The sequence below is a fragment of the Centroberyx affinis genome, unplaced genomic scaffold (assembly GCF_046629955.1).
Source record: "Centroberyx affinis isolate AG114_WGS23_722 - 3 ecotype Tasmania unplaced genomic scaffold, CSIRO-AGI_Caff_v1 ptg008343l_1, whole genome shotgun sequence".
In the NCBI taxonomy this organism is placed as follows: domain Eukaryota; kingdom Metazoa; phylum Chordata; class Actinopteri; order Beryciformes; family Berycidae; genus Centroberyx; species Centroberyx affinis.
The window spans coordinates 5001-21910 of record NW_027284147.1 but is presented as its reverse complement, the minus strand read 5'-3'; the positions used below and the strand labels follow the sequence as shown (position 1 = coordinate 21910).

The window sequence follows — 16910 nt, the reverse complement described above, 5'->3', positions numbered from 1 at the left end:
ACAGACACACACACACACAGACACACACACACAGACACACACACACACACAGACACACACACACACACACACACACACACACACACACACACACACAGACACACACACACACAGACACACACACACAGACACACACACACACACACACACACACACACACACACACACAGGTGTGTACAGAATCAGATCAGACTTTGAACATCAGAACTGTTTTATTTAGATGAAAAGCCGCCAGCTGATTGGTCAGCTGAACAGGAAAAGCAAACATATAAACAGGAAGCTGATCCTGTCACATGATCAGACGGAATATCAAACAGCCAATGAGAGATGGGTTACCGTGACAGCCAACAGGAAGTGCTACAGGTTTAAAGTGACAGTGTGACAGTTAATTTAAAGTCTTACAGTGGGCTGAGTCAGCACTTCCATTAGCACTGTTAGCATTCTCCATTGAAACCAACAGGCAATGCTAGCTGCAAGCTAGGTTGCTTTCTGAACTGTTCCCAGCTCTGATGTCACAGCACTATGTCATCATCCATTAATTTGGAATATCTAAATATTTATTGATTTATTTTTATATTAGAACACAATGAGGCTCCTGATCACAAATCAATCACCACAATCAATTATCACAGTTTAGGAAATAATATTTGGTTACTAAGGTCAATGTTTGCATAGATACGGGTCAATAGTGCAATAAAACAGCAGGGGGGGGGGAGGGGGGGGGATTCTAGTCCTGGTTGATAGGAAATACAGGCAGATAGTACAAATACTCTGAAGGAACTGCAGTACTCTGACAGTACTGCGAATACTCTGAAGAAAACACGTTAAACTGCAACATGTCGGACTGAACGGTCCGTCGATATCGAGGCCGATATTGATCTTTTATTGAAATGGATCTGGTCTGATGTGATGCAGTTTGATTGACTACATATTGATTGCAGGATTGATCAATATTACAGTGGTTGTCAATGGGAAGATCTTAACCTGTAAAGTATGAATATATTTTATTATTTCCTCCCAGCAGGAGATGATGTCACCTGTCCTCTGTCAGCCGACTGATGGGGGCGGGGCTTTGTGCTTGGTGGGCGGGGCTTTGGGCTTGGTGGGCGGGGCTTTGGGCATGGTGGGCGGGGCTTATCACTAAAAGGTGGTCAGACAGGCGGAGGTCTGTGTCTGCTGAGCACATTTTCTAATTGTTAGTCTGAGTTTTATTGATGATTTTTCTGAATTTTATGAAGAAAATTGAATGCTGGGAAGTTTTTGGCATGAAATTGGCCAAATTTAAAGATCTGAATATTGGAACAAAACATCAATATCGGCCTTCGACAACATATTGATCAGAACATCAGAACACTGTATGTAAAGTAACAGGAGGTTCAGCTGCAGACGGTTTTGGTTTGGACTCCTCCTCTACTCAGCTTGATAATATAGAGACCATAACACTACATATTCACAATGTTACTCTGCTGACTGTGTGTGTGTGTGTGTGTGTGTGTGTGTGTGTGTGTGTGTGTGTGTGTGTGTGTGTGTGTGTGTGTGTGTGTGTGTGTTCTTTGGCTGTATTTGAACGTCTGATAGCGGAGGTTGTTCTGACTAAATGTGTTGAAATGTTCAGAACCAGAACAGCAGATTATCTTTGATCCACATTTCTCCAAAATCATATGAGACCATTTCAGTCTCCCAGAAGACCCAGAGCCACATGTTGGACAGGGTTTGGTGGACCCAGAGCCACATGTTGGACAGGGTTTGGTGGACCCAGAGCCACATGTTGGACAGGGTTTGGTGGACCCAGAGCCACATGTTGGACAGGGTTTGGTGGACCCAGAGCCACATGTTGGACAGGGTTTGGTGGACCCAGAGCCACATGTTGGACAGGGTTTAGACGTTCAGAATGTGAATGTTAACGAGCCAATTAACCGAGCAGCTCACTAACTGTGTCACTAAGTGTGTTGGTGAGTTTTGAATGAACAGACGCAGGATTGGCTCTGCTGCTAACTGGGTCAGGGGCTCTGGATCGTTTCCACCAATCAGCATCAAGACTGAATTAAATGAAAATTTATTGGGAGGGAAACAAAATGGCTTCCATGAGAATGGAGAAAGAGGAAACAACATCAGCTACACTTCCTAATAAGGACTCCCAGCATGCCCTGGGCTTCCTAATAAGGACTCCCAGCATGCCCTGGGCTTCCTAATAAGGCGTTGTCCCCTCCCACTCCAGCAGGTACTGGACGGTTCCCTGCGGAGTGATGCGGCGAGCACCTCTCCCCATTGGTCAACCTGCCTGCCACTCCAAAGTAGGAGGAGATGGAGGAGTGGAGGTGGGAGGAGTCAGAGGGGATGTGGGCGGGGTCAGACAGGAAGTGGGAGGGGTCGGGGTTCAGGTGGGCGTGGCTTGTAGCTTCTTGGTCCTCCAGGATCCCAGAAGGCTCCTCTCCTCCAAGCTCCTCCCCCGCCTCACTGCGATTGGCCCATTGGCTGTAGCTGTTGCTAGGCAACTTCCTCTTCCTACTGCCCACCCTCCTCCTGATTGGACAGAGCAGACAGGTGAGAGGAGCTGGGTAGGCGGAGCTAAGTCTGATTATAATGAGTCATGGCTGTTTCAGTAGTTAACTTTGTTTACTAGTTAAAGTTAGTTACTCTACAATGTACTGTGTGTGTGTGTGTGTGTGTGTGTGTGTGTGTGTGTGTGTGTGTGTGTGTGTGTGTGTATGTGTGTGTGTGTGTGTGTGTGTGTGTTACCTGAAGTGGTAGGAGGCGCTGGTTGTAGCAGAACCTGATGTGGAGGCATCAGTAGAATCCTGATCAATACTGACTGTTCTACTGGAACTACTGAGGAGAGGAGAGGAGAGAGGAGAGGAGAGGAGAGGAGAGGAGAGGAGAGGAGAGGAGAGGAGAGGAGGAGAGGAGGAGAGAGGAGAGGAGAGGAGAGGAGAGGAGAGGAGGAGATGAGAGGAGGAGAGGAGAGGAGAGGATAGGATAGGAGAGGAGAGGAGAGGAGAGGAGGATAGGAGAGGAGAGGAGAGGAGGAGAGGAGGAGAGGAGAGGAGAGGAGGAGAGAGGAGAGGAGAGGAGGAGAGGAGAGGAGGAGAGGAGAGGAGAGGAGGAGAGAGGAGAGGAGAGGAGGAGAGGAGAGGAGGAGAGGAGAGGAGAGGAGGAGAGAGGAGAGGAGAGGAGCCTCAGACAGAATATTATAACTGTGCTCCACATTAATAAATCCATTCATGGCTTTACAGGCTTCATGTTGACAGTCCAGACATCATTTGTATTTAGTTTGATGAAGATTGATCAGATTATCAATCTTCACATTCTCAATGTATCAAACTGTTTGCAGATGCACTTTCCATCTCATTAACATTTTTGGGCTGTTTACTAAGGTATGATGATTTCAAAAATCCAGTTTTTTTCACAGTGTGGGATCACAGTCCAACAGAAGGTCAGATGAGTGAAAACCAGCCGACATATTTCAGCTCTGTAGGAAATACGGCTGATTTTTTTTAATGAATTTGTTGTGACTTTAATACCTATGAAGATTTGGTTATTATGCAATAAGCCACACCCACTTTCATCAATAATGACCAAATTTTATGGATAGACCTAGACATCATTCTAGAACATGTGTACAAAATTTAATAAAAATCTATGCGGTCAATTATGAGATATGAACTTTTTGCACCTGTAGCGCCCACTAGTGGTAGAGCTGAAAATGCTTCTGAGGCCGTGTTCACACAGCACTGCTCAACACGTCACATTTTGGCTTAATTAGATGAACGATCAATGAGTTATGTCCAATTTAGTGTTGGGGCGTGTTTTGTTAAAAGTTTATTGGTCGATAAAAGCCAAACCGTTCGACCTATCAATAACATTTATGCAACTTTGAAAGAGATTCTCCACACCGAGTTTTGTGTGAATCGGATTGTGTGAAACGGCCTCAGAGTGACGATGTGTGGAGAGTTTTCCTAAAGGCAGAGGCGGCACACCTGGACACACTCAGAGGAAACATCCCTTCAGTGTCTTTAAAAGATCATTTGAACCCAGTTGGTTTTTCTGATCATTTCCTTGTTCAGTGTAAAACCAAATAGTGCCTTTTGGCATTTTAATACAGTTCTTTTACATGACAATAATTTTAAAAAGTTTTTTTGGAATGAGTACAGAAATAGAAAGGCTGCTTTTGGTTCTTTACAACAATGGTGGGATATTGGGAAGTGTCAGATAAAGCCGTTTTGTCAGCAGTACACGCAATGTCACAAAGGACTTAGATCTGAGAGAGATCTGGAGAGTGAAGCGGTGGAGGTCCAGGGTTCAGCAGAGTCCACAGGAGATCGAGGCCATATTGAGGCTCTCAAATCTAAAAAGTCTGCTTTGGTGAACCTGCTGGGTTTTACAGCACAGGGGGCGCCGGTGCGCTCACGGGTTTTGAACGACACACAAATGGACGCCTCATCTCACTTTTTCTGTCTGGAGCGTAAGAATGACCACAGAAAGATCAGTCACTCACTGTGTTCGAACACTGGTCTGCTGCTGTCAGTCTTCTGAGATTCACAAGTATGCAGCAGAGTTTCATGGTGATCTTTATAAGATCTTTATAAGAGCGAGGATCACTCTCATTTCCATAGATCAGGAAAAGGCTTCTGAGCGGGTTGAACAGTATTTATGGCAAACTCTAGAAGCTTTTGGTTTCATCTGTCTGGATTTGTTTCCCTGGGTGTAATTTAACATTTAAACTTTCTGCTTATGCTGATGATGTAATAATTATGGTGAAAGAAGAAAAAAAAAAGGTGGAAAATGTTAAGAAGTTTGGTTCAATCAGTAAAGGTTAACTGGGGTAAAAGTGAGGCACTGATGGTAGGAGAGGGGTTGTGTAGGATGCTGCTGGGGGGCTCACCTGGAAAAAGGTGAGCCCCCCAAAGGGTTGAAGGATCTGGGAGTGATTCTGGGCACTAAGTCTCTTGTACATAAGAACTGGGAAAATATATTAGAGAAAGTTGAAGGACGTCTTAGCAAGTGGAGATGGATTTTACCAAAGATGTCATACAGAGGCCGCTACTATAAAATGAGGAAAACTCTGACTGTCTGTCTGCATCCATTTTGCTCCTCAATGGTTTGGCCGATCAATCTGAAACCGCACATGGGCATTGATCATTGGCACAGGCAGGACTGACCAAGCTGATTTTTCCATTTTCCCAAATTTATGCTGTTTTTGCGCAAGTCTGCGCGGAGTTGTGGCGCACATCCCCGGGTCTGGACTAGTGCTGATTATTAACAATCTAGTCTCATTGACTCTAGGGCACCGTTTGGCTTGTGTTGATCCTCCAACCAACCTCCTGGCAAAGGTTCAGGCTGTACTGGTGGACTTGGACTGAGGCCTCCAGAGCCGTTGTGGTGCCGGCAGACAGAGAAACCTCCTGGCAGGACGCTGCTTTACGAGCACAAACATTTTTTTGTGCAAAGAAAAAATTTTTGCATGCGCGTGCTTCACCTCCACTGCTACAACTCCATCCTACAGGAAACACTGTGCCGACTGGGCCTGAAGACTTGGTCTGAGACCAATAGCTTGTGCTATACTGCAGCGGTTTGGTGGACCGGGACTAAACATGTCGCTGTTTTTAATGGACCTTAAAAACCCGAACCTCACTGGACTACCTGCTTTTTATCGTGGACTGTTGAGAGAGTGGAGAATGTTCAAGAAGGACAGACCGGAGCGGTCTGACTCTGCACCGGCTTCTGAAGGAACCGGTGGTGTGTGGAACGTTTGGTCACAACCTGGGGGGTCGGACCCACAGTCTTCAAACTGCTCTGCACGGTGAAAATCGTCACACTGGGTGACGTAGTGGACTTGGCCAAACCTGGACGGTGCTGCTGCACTGGCGTCTCACCCGGGACTGAGGTCCACCTGGGACTGAGGTCCACCTGGGACTGAGGTCCACCTGGCTCATTAGTCAGCTGCTTGACAACATGTCAGCTTACAGAGAAGGAATGTTCTGTTAGCAGCATCCTGACAGTGAAGATCCTTTTCCATCACCGATGATTGCTCCTGATTTTAAACATTGTGTGGGTCCTTTTTCAGAAATGGGGGATGCAGTTAACACAGACTTAGGTGATGTAAAAGGTAACATGATGTATAACATGATTGTGAAAATGTTGAATAAAACAAAACTGAATGGTGGAACTGACACCTTGTGGAGAGCGTTACACAAACCACCGTGAACAAAACATGTGGTGATCTGCAGGGGAAACTTCTGTACTTCATCTGAGGACCAGCAGACGGTACAACTGGTATTTTATCACAGTATCAGTCTGTAACAGCTGCTGTGAAAGTTGTAAATGATTTGTATGCATCCTCGGACAACAAGCTAAGTTGTGCTGCCTTATCTATTGATTTGTCCGAGGCTTCTGATACTGTTGATTTTGATGTTTTGAGTCAGAGGCTGAACATGCTGTTGGATGGTTTCCAGCTGCAGGGTACAGGCTGTAAAATCTGAGCGTCTCACTTCAACCTTTTTAAATGTATACGAGGCGTACCCCAGGGGTCGGCCCTGGGCCCACTGTTACTCATCATTTACATAAATTGCTTGGGTCAGAATGTACCTGACGCTAATTTTTATGCTGACGACACAATTATTTACTGCTGTGCTTCCAATCTCAATGCTGCTCTTGGGTTCTTACAGACAGATTTTAATATTATATATATATAATATATAAAATCTATTATCTATTAATATATAATATATATACAGTCTCAACTTTTTCAGCTGACACTGGTTTTGAACGCAGACAAAACTAAACTAATGATCTTTACACAGAAGCCTGCTTACTCCCCTGGTACTGAGGGAAAGCACATTGAGATTGTTTCTTGTTATAAATATTTGGGGATTTTGATTGATGACAATCTGTTGTTTAAACCACATATTGAACAGCTTCGGTTTTACTTTAGAAACAAACTACTTTTCTTTTGTGGCCAAGAAGAATTTAGTTGCTGCAACATTTTTGTCCTTACTGGATTTTGGAGATCTGCTTTCCATGAAGGCGCCGGCCTGCTGGCTCCATTCTCTTGATTCTGTGTATTGAGTTTTATCCCAAACCGTAAAGGCCGGACTCCGCTGCACGTTACATGTGAAGGTGAACCGGCCGTCCTGTCTGTGCCACTCAGTCACTGCTATGTTTTTATTTACAAAACACTTCTTGGGAAATTGCCTACAGATCTATGTTTTTATCTCAAGGAGAAAACACAGAGTCATTATAGCCTACGAGCCGATGACTTTTTGTAATTGTCAGTCCAAAAAGTCGTCGATGGTGTCGGACCAGGCTGCAGAACCGTCTGAAGATGAAGACTCATCCCAGTGAAGGAACCGGGTCAAATGGGCGGAGCTACATCAGGTGAAGGATCTAGATAAAGTCACATGATCCGGAGGGCTGCTGTGCTCCGGTCAGGGGGAGGAGCTTATCTGTGGAGCTGACTCATGGCTCTCCTTGGGTTTGTTTACTGTTTTGTTTACTGTTTTTGTGTTTGTTGTAAGTTGGTTATTTTATTGTGACTGACCAAATAATGTACAAAATATTTTTTAGTAATTTGCTAAATTGTTTTTGATAAAAAGCTGTTAACATTCAATTCTCTGCCCCTCTCTCTCTCTCTCTCTCCGTCTCTCTCTCTCTCTCTCCGTCTCTCTCTCTCTCTCTCTCACCTCTTCAGGCTCTGTAGCTCGTCCAGAGTGAAGTCGAAGATGTTGGCCATGTGATGGTTGGACGTCCAACTGCAGGACAGCTCGTTCTACACACACACACACACACACACACACACACACACACACACACACACGCACACACACACACACACACACACACAGTAAAGAAATATTATTAGCTTTTGCAGTCACAAGTAATGTAATGATTATTTTTTTCCTTATTTTTCAGTAATATTGCAGTAATCAATCAAAAATAACCTGTTGAGTTTATTAGGTTGAATTACCTAAAGTCTTTAATTATCCAATCAGCTGTGAAGTTTAAGAAAAGTTTCTTTCTCTGACACTTTTATTAACAAGCAAACTGTTTGACAGCCTGTTTAAGATATGCTCACTGTCAATAAGGAGAAAAGTATATCTTGTTTTGTTTATGCTGATGCTAAAATAAAGGAATTTAAGCAAAAACAAGCAAATATAAAAACAAGCTGCTCATTTGATGATATTTCCGGCTGCACTGCTGTAGCTTCACTGCACCGGTTTTGTTTCGTTCTGTTTGTTTCACAAAGAAACCACTGCAGACATTTACTGCAACGCAGCTGCAGCTGAAGTAATGGCTGCGTGTCTGATGCAGATCTGCAGCTTCTGTCCTGAAGCTGAAGCCTGAAGCCTGAGGCCTGAGGCCTGAGGCCTGCGGCCTGAAGCCTGAAGCCTGAGGCCTGAAGCCTGAGGCCTGCGGCCTGAAGCCTGAAGCCTGAGGCCTGAAGCCTGAAGCCTGCGGCCTGAAGCCTGAGGCCTGCGGCCTGAAGCCTGCAGCCTGAGGCCTGCGGCCTGAAGCCTGAAGCCTGAGGCCTGCGGCCTGAAGCCTGAAACCTGAGGCCTGCGGCCTGAAGCCTGAAGCCTGCGGCCTGAAGCCTGAGGCCTGCGGCCTGAAGCCTGAAGCCTGCGGCCTGAAGCCTGAAGCCTGAGGCCTGAAGCCTGAGGCCTGAAGCCTGAAGCCTGAGGCCTGAAGCCTGGGGCCTGAAGCCTGAGGCCTGAAGCCTGGGGCCTGAAGCCTGAAGCCTGAAGCCTGCGGCCTGAAGCCTGAAGCCTGAGGCCTGAAGCCTGGGGCCTGAAGCCTGAAGCCTGGGGCCTGAAGCCTGAAGCCTGAAGCCTGCGGCCTGAAGCCTGGGGCCTGAAGCCTGAGGCCTGAAGCCTGGGGCCTGAAGCGGAGCCGGATCAGAGCCGCCACTTTGGAGATATGCATGGCATTTATTTTTGTCTGACTACACAGCGGCCTGTTGTGTATTCCAGCCATATAAATGTATATAAATGCCAAGATTTTGCTTATTATACAAACTTAACAGAATAGATGACACATAAAGCAACAGCAGTTAAATAAATGTTGGGACGAAGTCTGTGGAGCCGCTGAGGAGCTTCTGTCTGTCTGCGCTCTCACAAAACAAACCGACTTGCTGCTTCATCTTCCTCACAGAACAACTTGGGTTGTTTATGGAAAAAATAAGCAAAACTAGATCAGTGTGTTAGAGACAGAAAACACAGATCCAACACACTGAGCAGAGCAGCAGAGAAACAGCTTCAGCCTCAGGTCACTTTCACACTGGTGGATTATTATTATTATTTTTTTAAGCGTAATAGCAGTGTGTGTCGTAGCTGATCATGAAAATCGTACAAACTACACAAAATGTGTAGCGGCTGGCATCTCTGGTTATGAGTAAGTAAACAGAATATGACAGAATAGAACAGAATAGAAGAGAATAGAACAGAATAGAACAGAATAGAACAGCCTTACATTAGGGATGGCGTCTTCTAGAAGCCACTTGGCCTTCCTCTTCCTCCTCTCTGCTGGAGTACTGCACACACACACACACACACACACACACACACACATTTAGAGTTAAGGGTGTGTGTTTGGACCTTTGACCTCAGCCTGACTGTTTTGTCCCTAACCCATCCCATAATGCACCAGTTAACTGATGATACATCCCATAATATTGCATAATATGAAAAATTTAAGAAACACAGGAATAAAACACAGAACTTGATTTAAAGTCAAAAGTGACGACAACATGTTTCAAAACAAAGAAAACAAACATGATGAAGGATTTGTGTTGGAACCTCAGTGAACCAGTCAGTGAACCAGTCAGTGAACCAGTCAGTGAACCAGTCAGTAAACCAGTCAGTGAACCAGTCAGTGAACCAGTCAGTGAACCAGTCAGTGAACCAGTCAGTGAACCAGTCAGTAAACCAGTCAGTGAACCAGTCAGTGAACCAGTCAGTTCACTGCCGCCCAGCTCAGGGTTTCATGGAAACACTGAGCAGGTTTTTAATGGTCTGGTCAGTACAGTAGAAACAGTAAACTGGTTTAGACCTGATCCAGTTTGGTTTCTGAGGAACAGTTAGCTTCTCCTTGGAGGAAGATGGTTCCTGTAGAGCTGGAACAGGCTAAAGCTAAAGCTAAAGCTAACGCTAACGCTAACGCTATTAGCAGAAGTGATTATAGGAACTGGAGCATATTGTCAAATCTATGAATATGTAATCAGACACAAGCTGCTGCAGGAGTCTCCATGCTGACTCTGAACCAGCAGACAGACGAAGGTCTGCTGAAGGTCTGCTGAAGGTCTGCTGGAGGTCTGGTGGAGGTCTGCTGGAGGTCTGGTGGAGGTCTGCTGAAGGTCTGGTGGAGGTCTGCTGGAGGTCTGCTGAAGGTCTGGTGGAGGTCTGCTGGAGGTCTGCTGGAGGTCTGCTGAAGGTCTGGTGGAGGTCTGCTGGAGGTCTCTGCTTTTATCACCTCAGAAACATTTCAAGGATCAGACCGTTTCTTTCTGCCAAAAATCTGGAAGCGGTCCTCCACAGCTTCATGACCTGTGGTCTGGATGTTCCTCTCCTCCTCCAGCTCATCCAGAACTCTGCTGCCAGGACTTTAACTCGGTTTAGGAAACATGATCACATCTCACCCATCCTGGCTTCCTGATGCTTTTAGAATTGATTTTAAGATTTTATTGATTACTTACAAAGCCCAGAGAGAACTGGCCCCAAGCTATCTATTAGATCTCTTATTGCCCTATGATCCTTCCCGCTCCCTGAGATCTTCAGATCCGTCTTTACTTGCTCCAGGTCCAGACTGATCCACAGCGGGACAGAGTCTCTGCAGTCTGGGCTGCAAACTCCGTATCGTCTTTTAAATCACTGATAAAAACCCACTTGTTTAAAATTGCTTTTCGGTGATTTCATTATATTTTATGGCATTTTAGTTCATTTTACTCTATTTGTGTTTTTATAATGTGTTTAGTTTGTATGGCTTTTAGTTTGTTTTTATTCTCTTTGCATTTTTAAAATTGTCTGTTTTTATTGTAAAGCACTTTGTAACTGTGTTTTGAAAAGTATTATATAAATAAAGTTATTATTATTATTAAGGTCTGGAGCTAAAACATCTGACCCCAAACCAATCAGCTGAGGGGTTCCACAAGGATGTGTTCCAGGGCCTCTGATATACATATTTTTATTGTGAATAATAATAATAATAATAATAATAATAATAATGATAATAATGATACATAATATACCAGTGAACTAGCTGTTCAGACTGTAGCAGGAGAGATGATGTCTGGTTTCTGTAGACAGACTGATGGAGTATCTGACTGTTAACTGGCAGACTGATCCTTTTTCTACCTGACCTGTCAATCAAACACACTCAGTAGGTGAAAGGTCGGGGGGCGGGGTTACCTGTTTCTCGCCCCGCCCCTCTTCCGGCCCCACCCTCCGTCGTTCTGAGCGCGCTCAGGAAAGAGTTTAGAGGGGGGGTTGGGGGGGACGCGGGTCCGTAACCGAAAAATACACTTCCTCTTCTTTATCTCCTTCCCACAGAGAAACCTGGACACACACACACACACACACACACACACACACACACACACACACACACACAATGTGCACAAAACACATCATTAGATAGTGTCTGTATCAGCACCGTCACTTAGTGCTAAATAAAACAAATCTGTGTGTGTATTTATGCATGTGTATTTGAGGGTGTGTGTGTGTGTGTGTGTGTGTGTGAGCGTGTGTGTGTGTGTGTGTGTGTGACTGTGTGTGTGTGTGTGTGTGACTGTGTGTGTGTGTGTGTGTGTGAGTGAGCGTGTGTGCGTGACAGTGTGAGTGTGTGTGTGTGTGTGTGACTGTGTGTGTGTGTGTGTGTGACAGTGTGAGTGTGTGTATGTGTGTGTGTGTATGTGTGTGTGTGTGTGTGACTGTGTGTGTGTGTGTGTGTGTGTGTGTCTTACTTGCTCTTGTAGTTGTTCAGAGCGTCCAGCAGCTGCTGTCCTCTCTCAGACGGAGGAGTGTTAGACAGCTGAACACAAACAAACAAACAAACTGTTTCAATACACATTCACTGGTCTGGTCTGGTTCGGTCTGGTCTGGTCTGGTTCGGTCTGGCCTGGTTCAGTCTGGTCTGGTCTGGTTCTGTCTGGTCTGGTTCTGTCTGGTCTGGTTCAGTCTGGTCTGGTCTGGTCTGGTTCGGTCTGGTCTGGTCTGGTCTGGTTCGGTTTGGTCTGGTTCAGTCTGGTCTGGTCTGGTTCTGTCTGGTCTGGTTCAGCCTGGTCTGGTCTGGTTCGGTCTGGTCTGGTTCAGTCTGGTCTGGTCTGGTCTGGTTCGGTCTGGTCTGGTCTGGCTCGGTCTGGTCTGGTTCAGTCTGGTCTGGTCTGGTCTGGTCTGGTTCAGTCTGGTCTGGTCTGGTTCGGTCTGGCCTGGTTCAGTCTGGTCTGGTTCAGTCAGCTCTGGTCTGGTTCAGTCTGGTCAGGTCTGGTCTGGTTCAGTCTGGTCTGGTCTGGTCTGGTCTTGTCTGGTTGGGTACCTTGCCCAGCTGGAAGTGGTCCCAGTGGTCGGAGACGAAGCTCAGGATCTCGTCCAGCTCAAAGTATTTCTTCTTACTGCTGACGCCCAAATTATATAGAACCAGATGAACTAGATCCACCCAACGCAGAGACAGACGACGCACATACTCTGATCCTTTATTACACACCGAGCACAGAAACAGATAGAACCTGCAGGAGGAGAAGAGGAGGAGGAGGAGGAGGAGAGGGGAGGGGGAGGAGGAGAGGAGGACAGGAGGAGGAGAGGAAGAGGGGGAGGGGGAGGAGAAGATTATATTGATTATAAATATCTAAACAGCATAGCAACAAACTAAAATCGTAGAGTAAGAATAGAGAGGAGTAGAGGAGTAAAGAGGAGGAGAGGAATACAGAGTAGAGGAGTAAAGAGGAGTAGAGGAGCTGTGTCACCTGTCTCCAAACATCATGGACTCCTGCAAACACTGAGTACAGGCTTCATGGAACCACTGCTGACACCTGAAACACTGCAGCATCTTCAGGTACCACCTAGACATACGACACATAGATTTACACTGCTGACACCTGAAACACTGCAGCATCTTCAGGTAGCACCTAGACATACGACACATAGATTTACACTGCTGACACCTGAAACACTGCAGCATCTTCAGGTACCACCTAGACATACGACACATAGATTTACACTGCTGACACCTGAAACACTGCAGCATCTTCAGGTACCACCTAGACATACGACACATAGATTTACACTGCTGACACCTGAAACACTGCAGCATCTTCAGGTACCACCTAGACATACGACTAGTGCTGGTCACAAAAGAACAAACGAATCATTTTTAACAAATCATTCTCGAGCTCGAAACCGAGTCTGTAGTAATACGTTCTGGCTCCTCCCACTTTGAGTTCAAAGCTCATTAAACGATTGAATGATCGCCATGTACCTTAACAAAGACATCGCACTTTCAAACTCGCTCTTTGGGGAGGTGCTGCACTGTTGAGCGGCACCTCGAGTGTTCCAGACGAGCGTTCCAGACGAGCGGCACCTCGAGCGTTCCAGACGAGCGTTCCAGACAAGTGTTCCAGACGAACGTTCCAGATGAGCGTTCCAGACGAGCGTTCCAGACGAGTGGCACCTCGAGCGTTCCAGACGAGCGTTCCAGACGAGCGGCACCTCGAGTGTTCCAGACAAGCGGCATCTCGAGCGTTCCAGACGAGCGGCACCTCGAGCGTTCCAGACGAGCGTTCCAGACGAGCGTTCCAGACGAGCGGCACCTCGAGTGTTCCAGACGAGCGTTCCAGACGAGCAGCACCTCGAGCGTTCCAGACGAACGTTCCAGACGAGAGTTCCAGACGAGTGGCACATGGAGCGTTCCAGACGAGCGTTCCAGACGAGCGGCACCTTGAGTGTTCCAGACGAGCGTTCCAGACGAGTGGCACCTCGAGCGTTCCAGACGAGCGTTCCAGACGAGCGGCACCTCGAGCGTTCCAGACGAGCGTTCCAGACGAACGTTCCAGATGAGCGTTCCAGACGAGTGGCACCTCGAGTGTTCCAGACGAGCGTTCCAGACGAGCGGCACCTCGAGCGTTCCAGACGAGCGTTCCAGACAAGTGTTCCAGACGAACGTTCCAGATGAGCGTTCCAGACGAGCGTTCCAGACGAGTGGCACCTCGAGCGTTCCAGACGAGCGTTCCAGACGAACGTTCCAGACGAACGTTCCAGACGAGCGTTCCAGACGAGCGGCACCTCGAGTGTTCCAGACAAGCGACATCTCGAGCGTTCCAGACGAGTGGCACCTCGAGCGTTCCAGACGAGCGTTCCAGACGAGCGGCACCTCGAGTGTTCCAGACAAGCGGCATCTCGAGCGTTCCAGACGAGCGGCACCTCGAGCGTTCCAGACGAGCGTTCCAGACGAGCGTTCCAGACGAGCGGCACCTCGAGTGTTCCAGACGAGCGTTCCAGACGAGCGGCACCTCGAGCGTTCCAGACGAACGTTCCAGACGAGAGTTCCAGACGAGTGGCACATGGAGCGTTCCAGACGAGCGTTCCAGACGAGCGGCACCTTGAGTGTTCCAGACGAGCGTTCCAGACGAGTGGCACCTCGAGCGTTCCAGACGAGCGTTCCAGACGAGCGGCACCTCGAGCGTTCCAGACGAGCGTTCCAGACGAACGTTCCAGATGAGCGTTCCAGACGAGTGGCACCTCGAGTGTTCCAGACGAGCGTTCCAGACGAGCGTTCCAGACGAGTGGCACCTCGAGTGTTCCAGACGAGCGTTCCAGACGAGCGGCACCTCGAGCGTTCCAGACGAACGTTCCAGACGAGAGTTCCAGACGAGTGGCACATGGAGCGTTCCAGACGAGCGTTCCAGACGAGCGGCACCTTGAGTGTTCCAGACGAGCGTTCCAGACGAGCGGCACCTCGAGCGTTCCAGACGAGCGTTCCAGACGAACGTTCCAGACGAACGTTCCAGACGAACGTTCCAGACGAGCGGCACCTCGAGTGTTCCAGACGAGCGTTCCAGACGAACGTTCCAGATGAGCGTTCCAGACGAGTGGCACCTCGAGTGTTCCAGACGAGCGTTCCAGACGAGCGTTCCAGACGAGTGGCACCTCGAGTGTTCCAGACGAGCGTTCCAGACGAGCGGCACCTCGAGCGTTCCAGACGAACGTTCCAGACGAGAGTTCCAGACGAGTGGCACATGGAGCGTTCCAGACGAGCGTTCCAGACGAGCGGCACCTTGAGTGTTCCAGACGAGCGTTCCAGACGAGCGGCACCTCGAGCGTTCCAGACGAGCGTTCCAGACGAACGTTCCAGACGAACGTTCCAGACGAGCGGCACCTCGAGTGTTCCAGACGAGCGTTCCAGACGAACGTTCCAGACGAGCGTTCCAGACGAGTGGCACCTCGAGTGTTCCAGACGAGCGTTCCAGACGAGTGTTCCAGACGAGTGTTCCAGACGAGCGTTCCAGACGAGCGGCACCTCGAGCGTTCCAGACGAACGTTCCAGACGAGCGTTCCAGACGAGTGGCACCTCGAGTGTTCCAGACGAGCGTTCCAGACGAGTGTTCCAGACGAGCGTTCCAGACGAGCGGCACCTCGAGCGTTCCAGACGAACGTTCCAGACGAGCGTTCCAGACGAGCGGCACCTCGAGCGTTCCAGACGAGCGTTCCAGACGAACGTTCCAGACGAACGTTCCAGACGAGCGGCACCTCGAGTGTTCCAGACAAGCGGCATCTCGAGCGTTCCAGACGAGTGGCACCTCGAGCGTTCCAGACGAGCGTTCCAGACGAGCGGCACCTCGAGTGTTCCAGACAAGCGGCATCTCGAGCGTTCCAGACGAGCGGCACCTCGAGTGTTCCAGACGAGCGTTCCAGACGAGCGTTCCAGACGAGTGGCACCTCGAGCGTTTCAGACGAGCGGCACCTCGAGTGTTCCAGACGAGCGTTCCAGACGAGTGGCACCTCGAGCGTTCCAGACGAGCGGCACTTCGAGTGTTCCAGACGAGCGTTCCAGACGAGCGTTCCAGACGAGCGTTCCAGATGAATGTTCCAGACGAGCGGCACCTCGAGTGTTCCAGACAAGCGGCACCTCGAGTGTTCCAGACGAGCGGCACCTCGAGTGTTCCAGACGAGCGGCACCTCGAGTGTTCCAGACAAGCGGCATCTCGAGTGTTCCAGACGAGCGTTCCAGACGAGCGTTCCAGACGAGTGGCACCTCGAGCGTTTCAGACGAGCGGCACCTCGAGTGTTCCAGACGAGCGTTCCAGACGAGCGTTCCAGACGAGCGTTCCAGACGAGTGGCACCTCGAGCGTTCCAGACGAGCGGCACCTCGAGTGTTCCAGACGAGCGTTCCAGACGAGCGTTCCAGACGAGCGTTCCAGACGAGCGTTCCAGACGAGCGTTCCAGACGAGCGTTCCAGACGAGCGTTCCAGACGAACGTTCCAGACAAGAGTTCCAGACGAGCGTTCCAGACGAGCGGCACCTCGAGCGTTCCAGACGAGCGTTCCAGACGAGTGGCACATGGAGCGTTCCAGACGAGCGTTCCAGACGAGCGGCACCTTGAGTGTTCCAGACGAGCGTTCCAGACGAGTGGCACCTCGAGCGTTCCAGACGAGCGTTCCAGACGAGCGGCACCTCGAGCGTTCCAGACGAGCGTTCCAGACGAGCGTTCCAGACGAACGTTCCAGACGAGCGTTCCAGACGAGCGTTCCAGACGAACGTTCCAGACGAGTGGCACCTCGAGCATTCCAGACGAGCGTTCCAGACGAGTGTTCCAGACGAACGTTCCAGACGAGTGGCACCTCGAGCATTCCAGACGAGCGTTCCAGACGAGTGTTCCAGACGAACGTTCCAGACGAGTGGCACCTCGAGCATTCCAGACGAGCGT

At 48.8% G+C, this 16910-nt stretch overlaps 1 protein-coding gene across 1 annotated transcript in view; it reads right to left on the bottom strand.

Moving 5' to 3' along the window:
* Nucleotides 1-216: 216 nt before the first annotated feature.
* Nucleotides 217-16910, bottom strand: part of LOC139640104 (PHD finger protein 19-like) — a 19115-nt gene continuing 2421 nt past the window's right edge. The window contains 9 exon segments of the mRNA XM_071514271.1: nt 217-2258; nt 2260-2523; nt 2740-2829; nt 7680-7765; nt 9466-9526; nt 11400-11546; nt 11954-12021; nt 12526-12715; nt 12953-13048. Of these exon segments, the coding sequence (XP_071370372.1) occupies nt 2189-2258; nt 2260-2523; nt 2740-2829; nt 7680-7765; nt 9466-9526; nt 11400-11546; nt 11954-12021; nt 12526-12715; nt 12953-13048 (1072 nt within the window). The 3' untranslated portion in view covers nt 217-2188.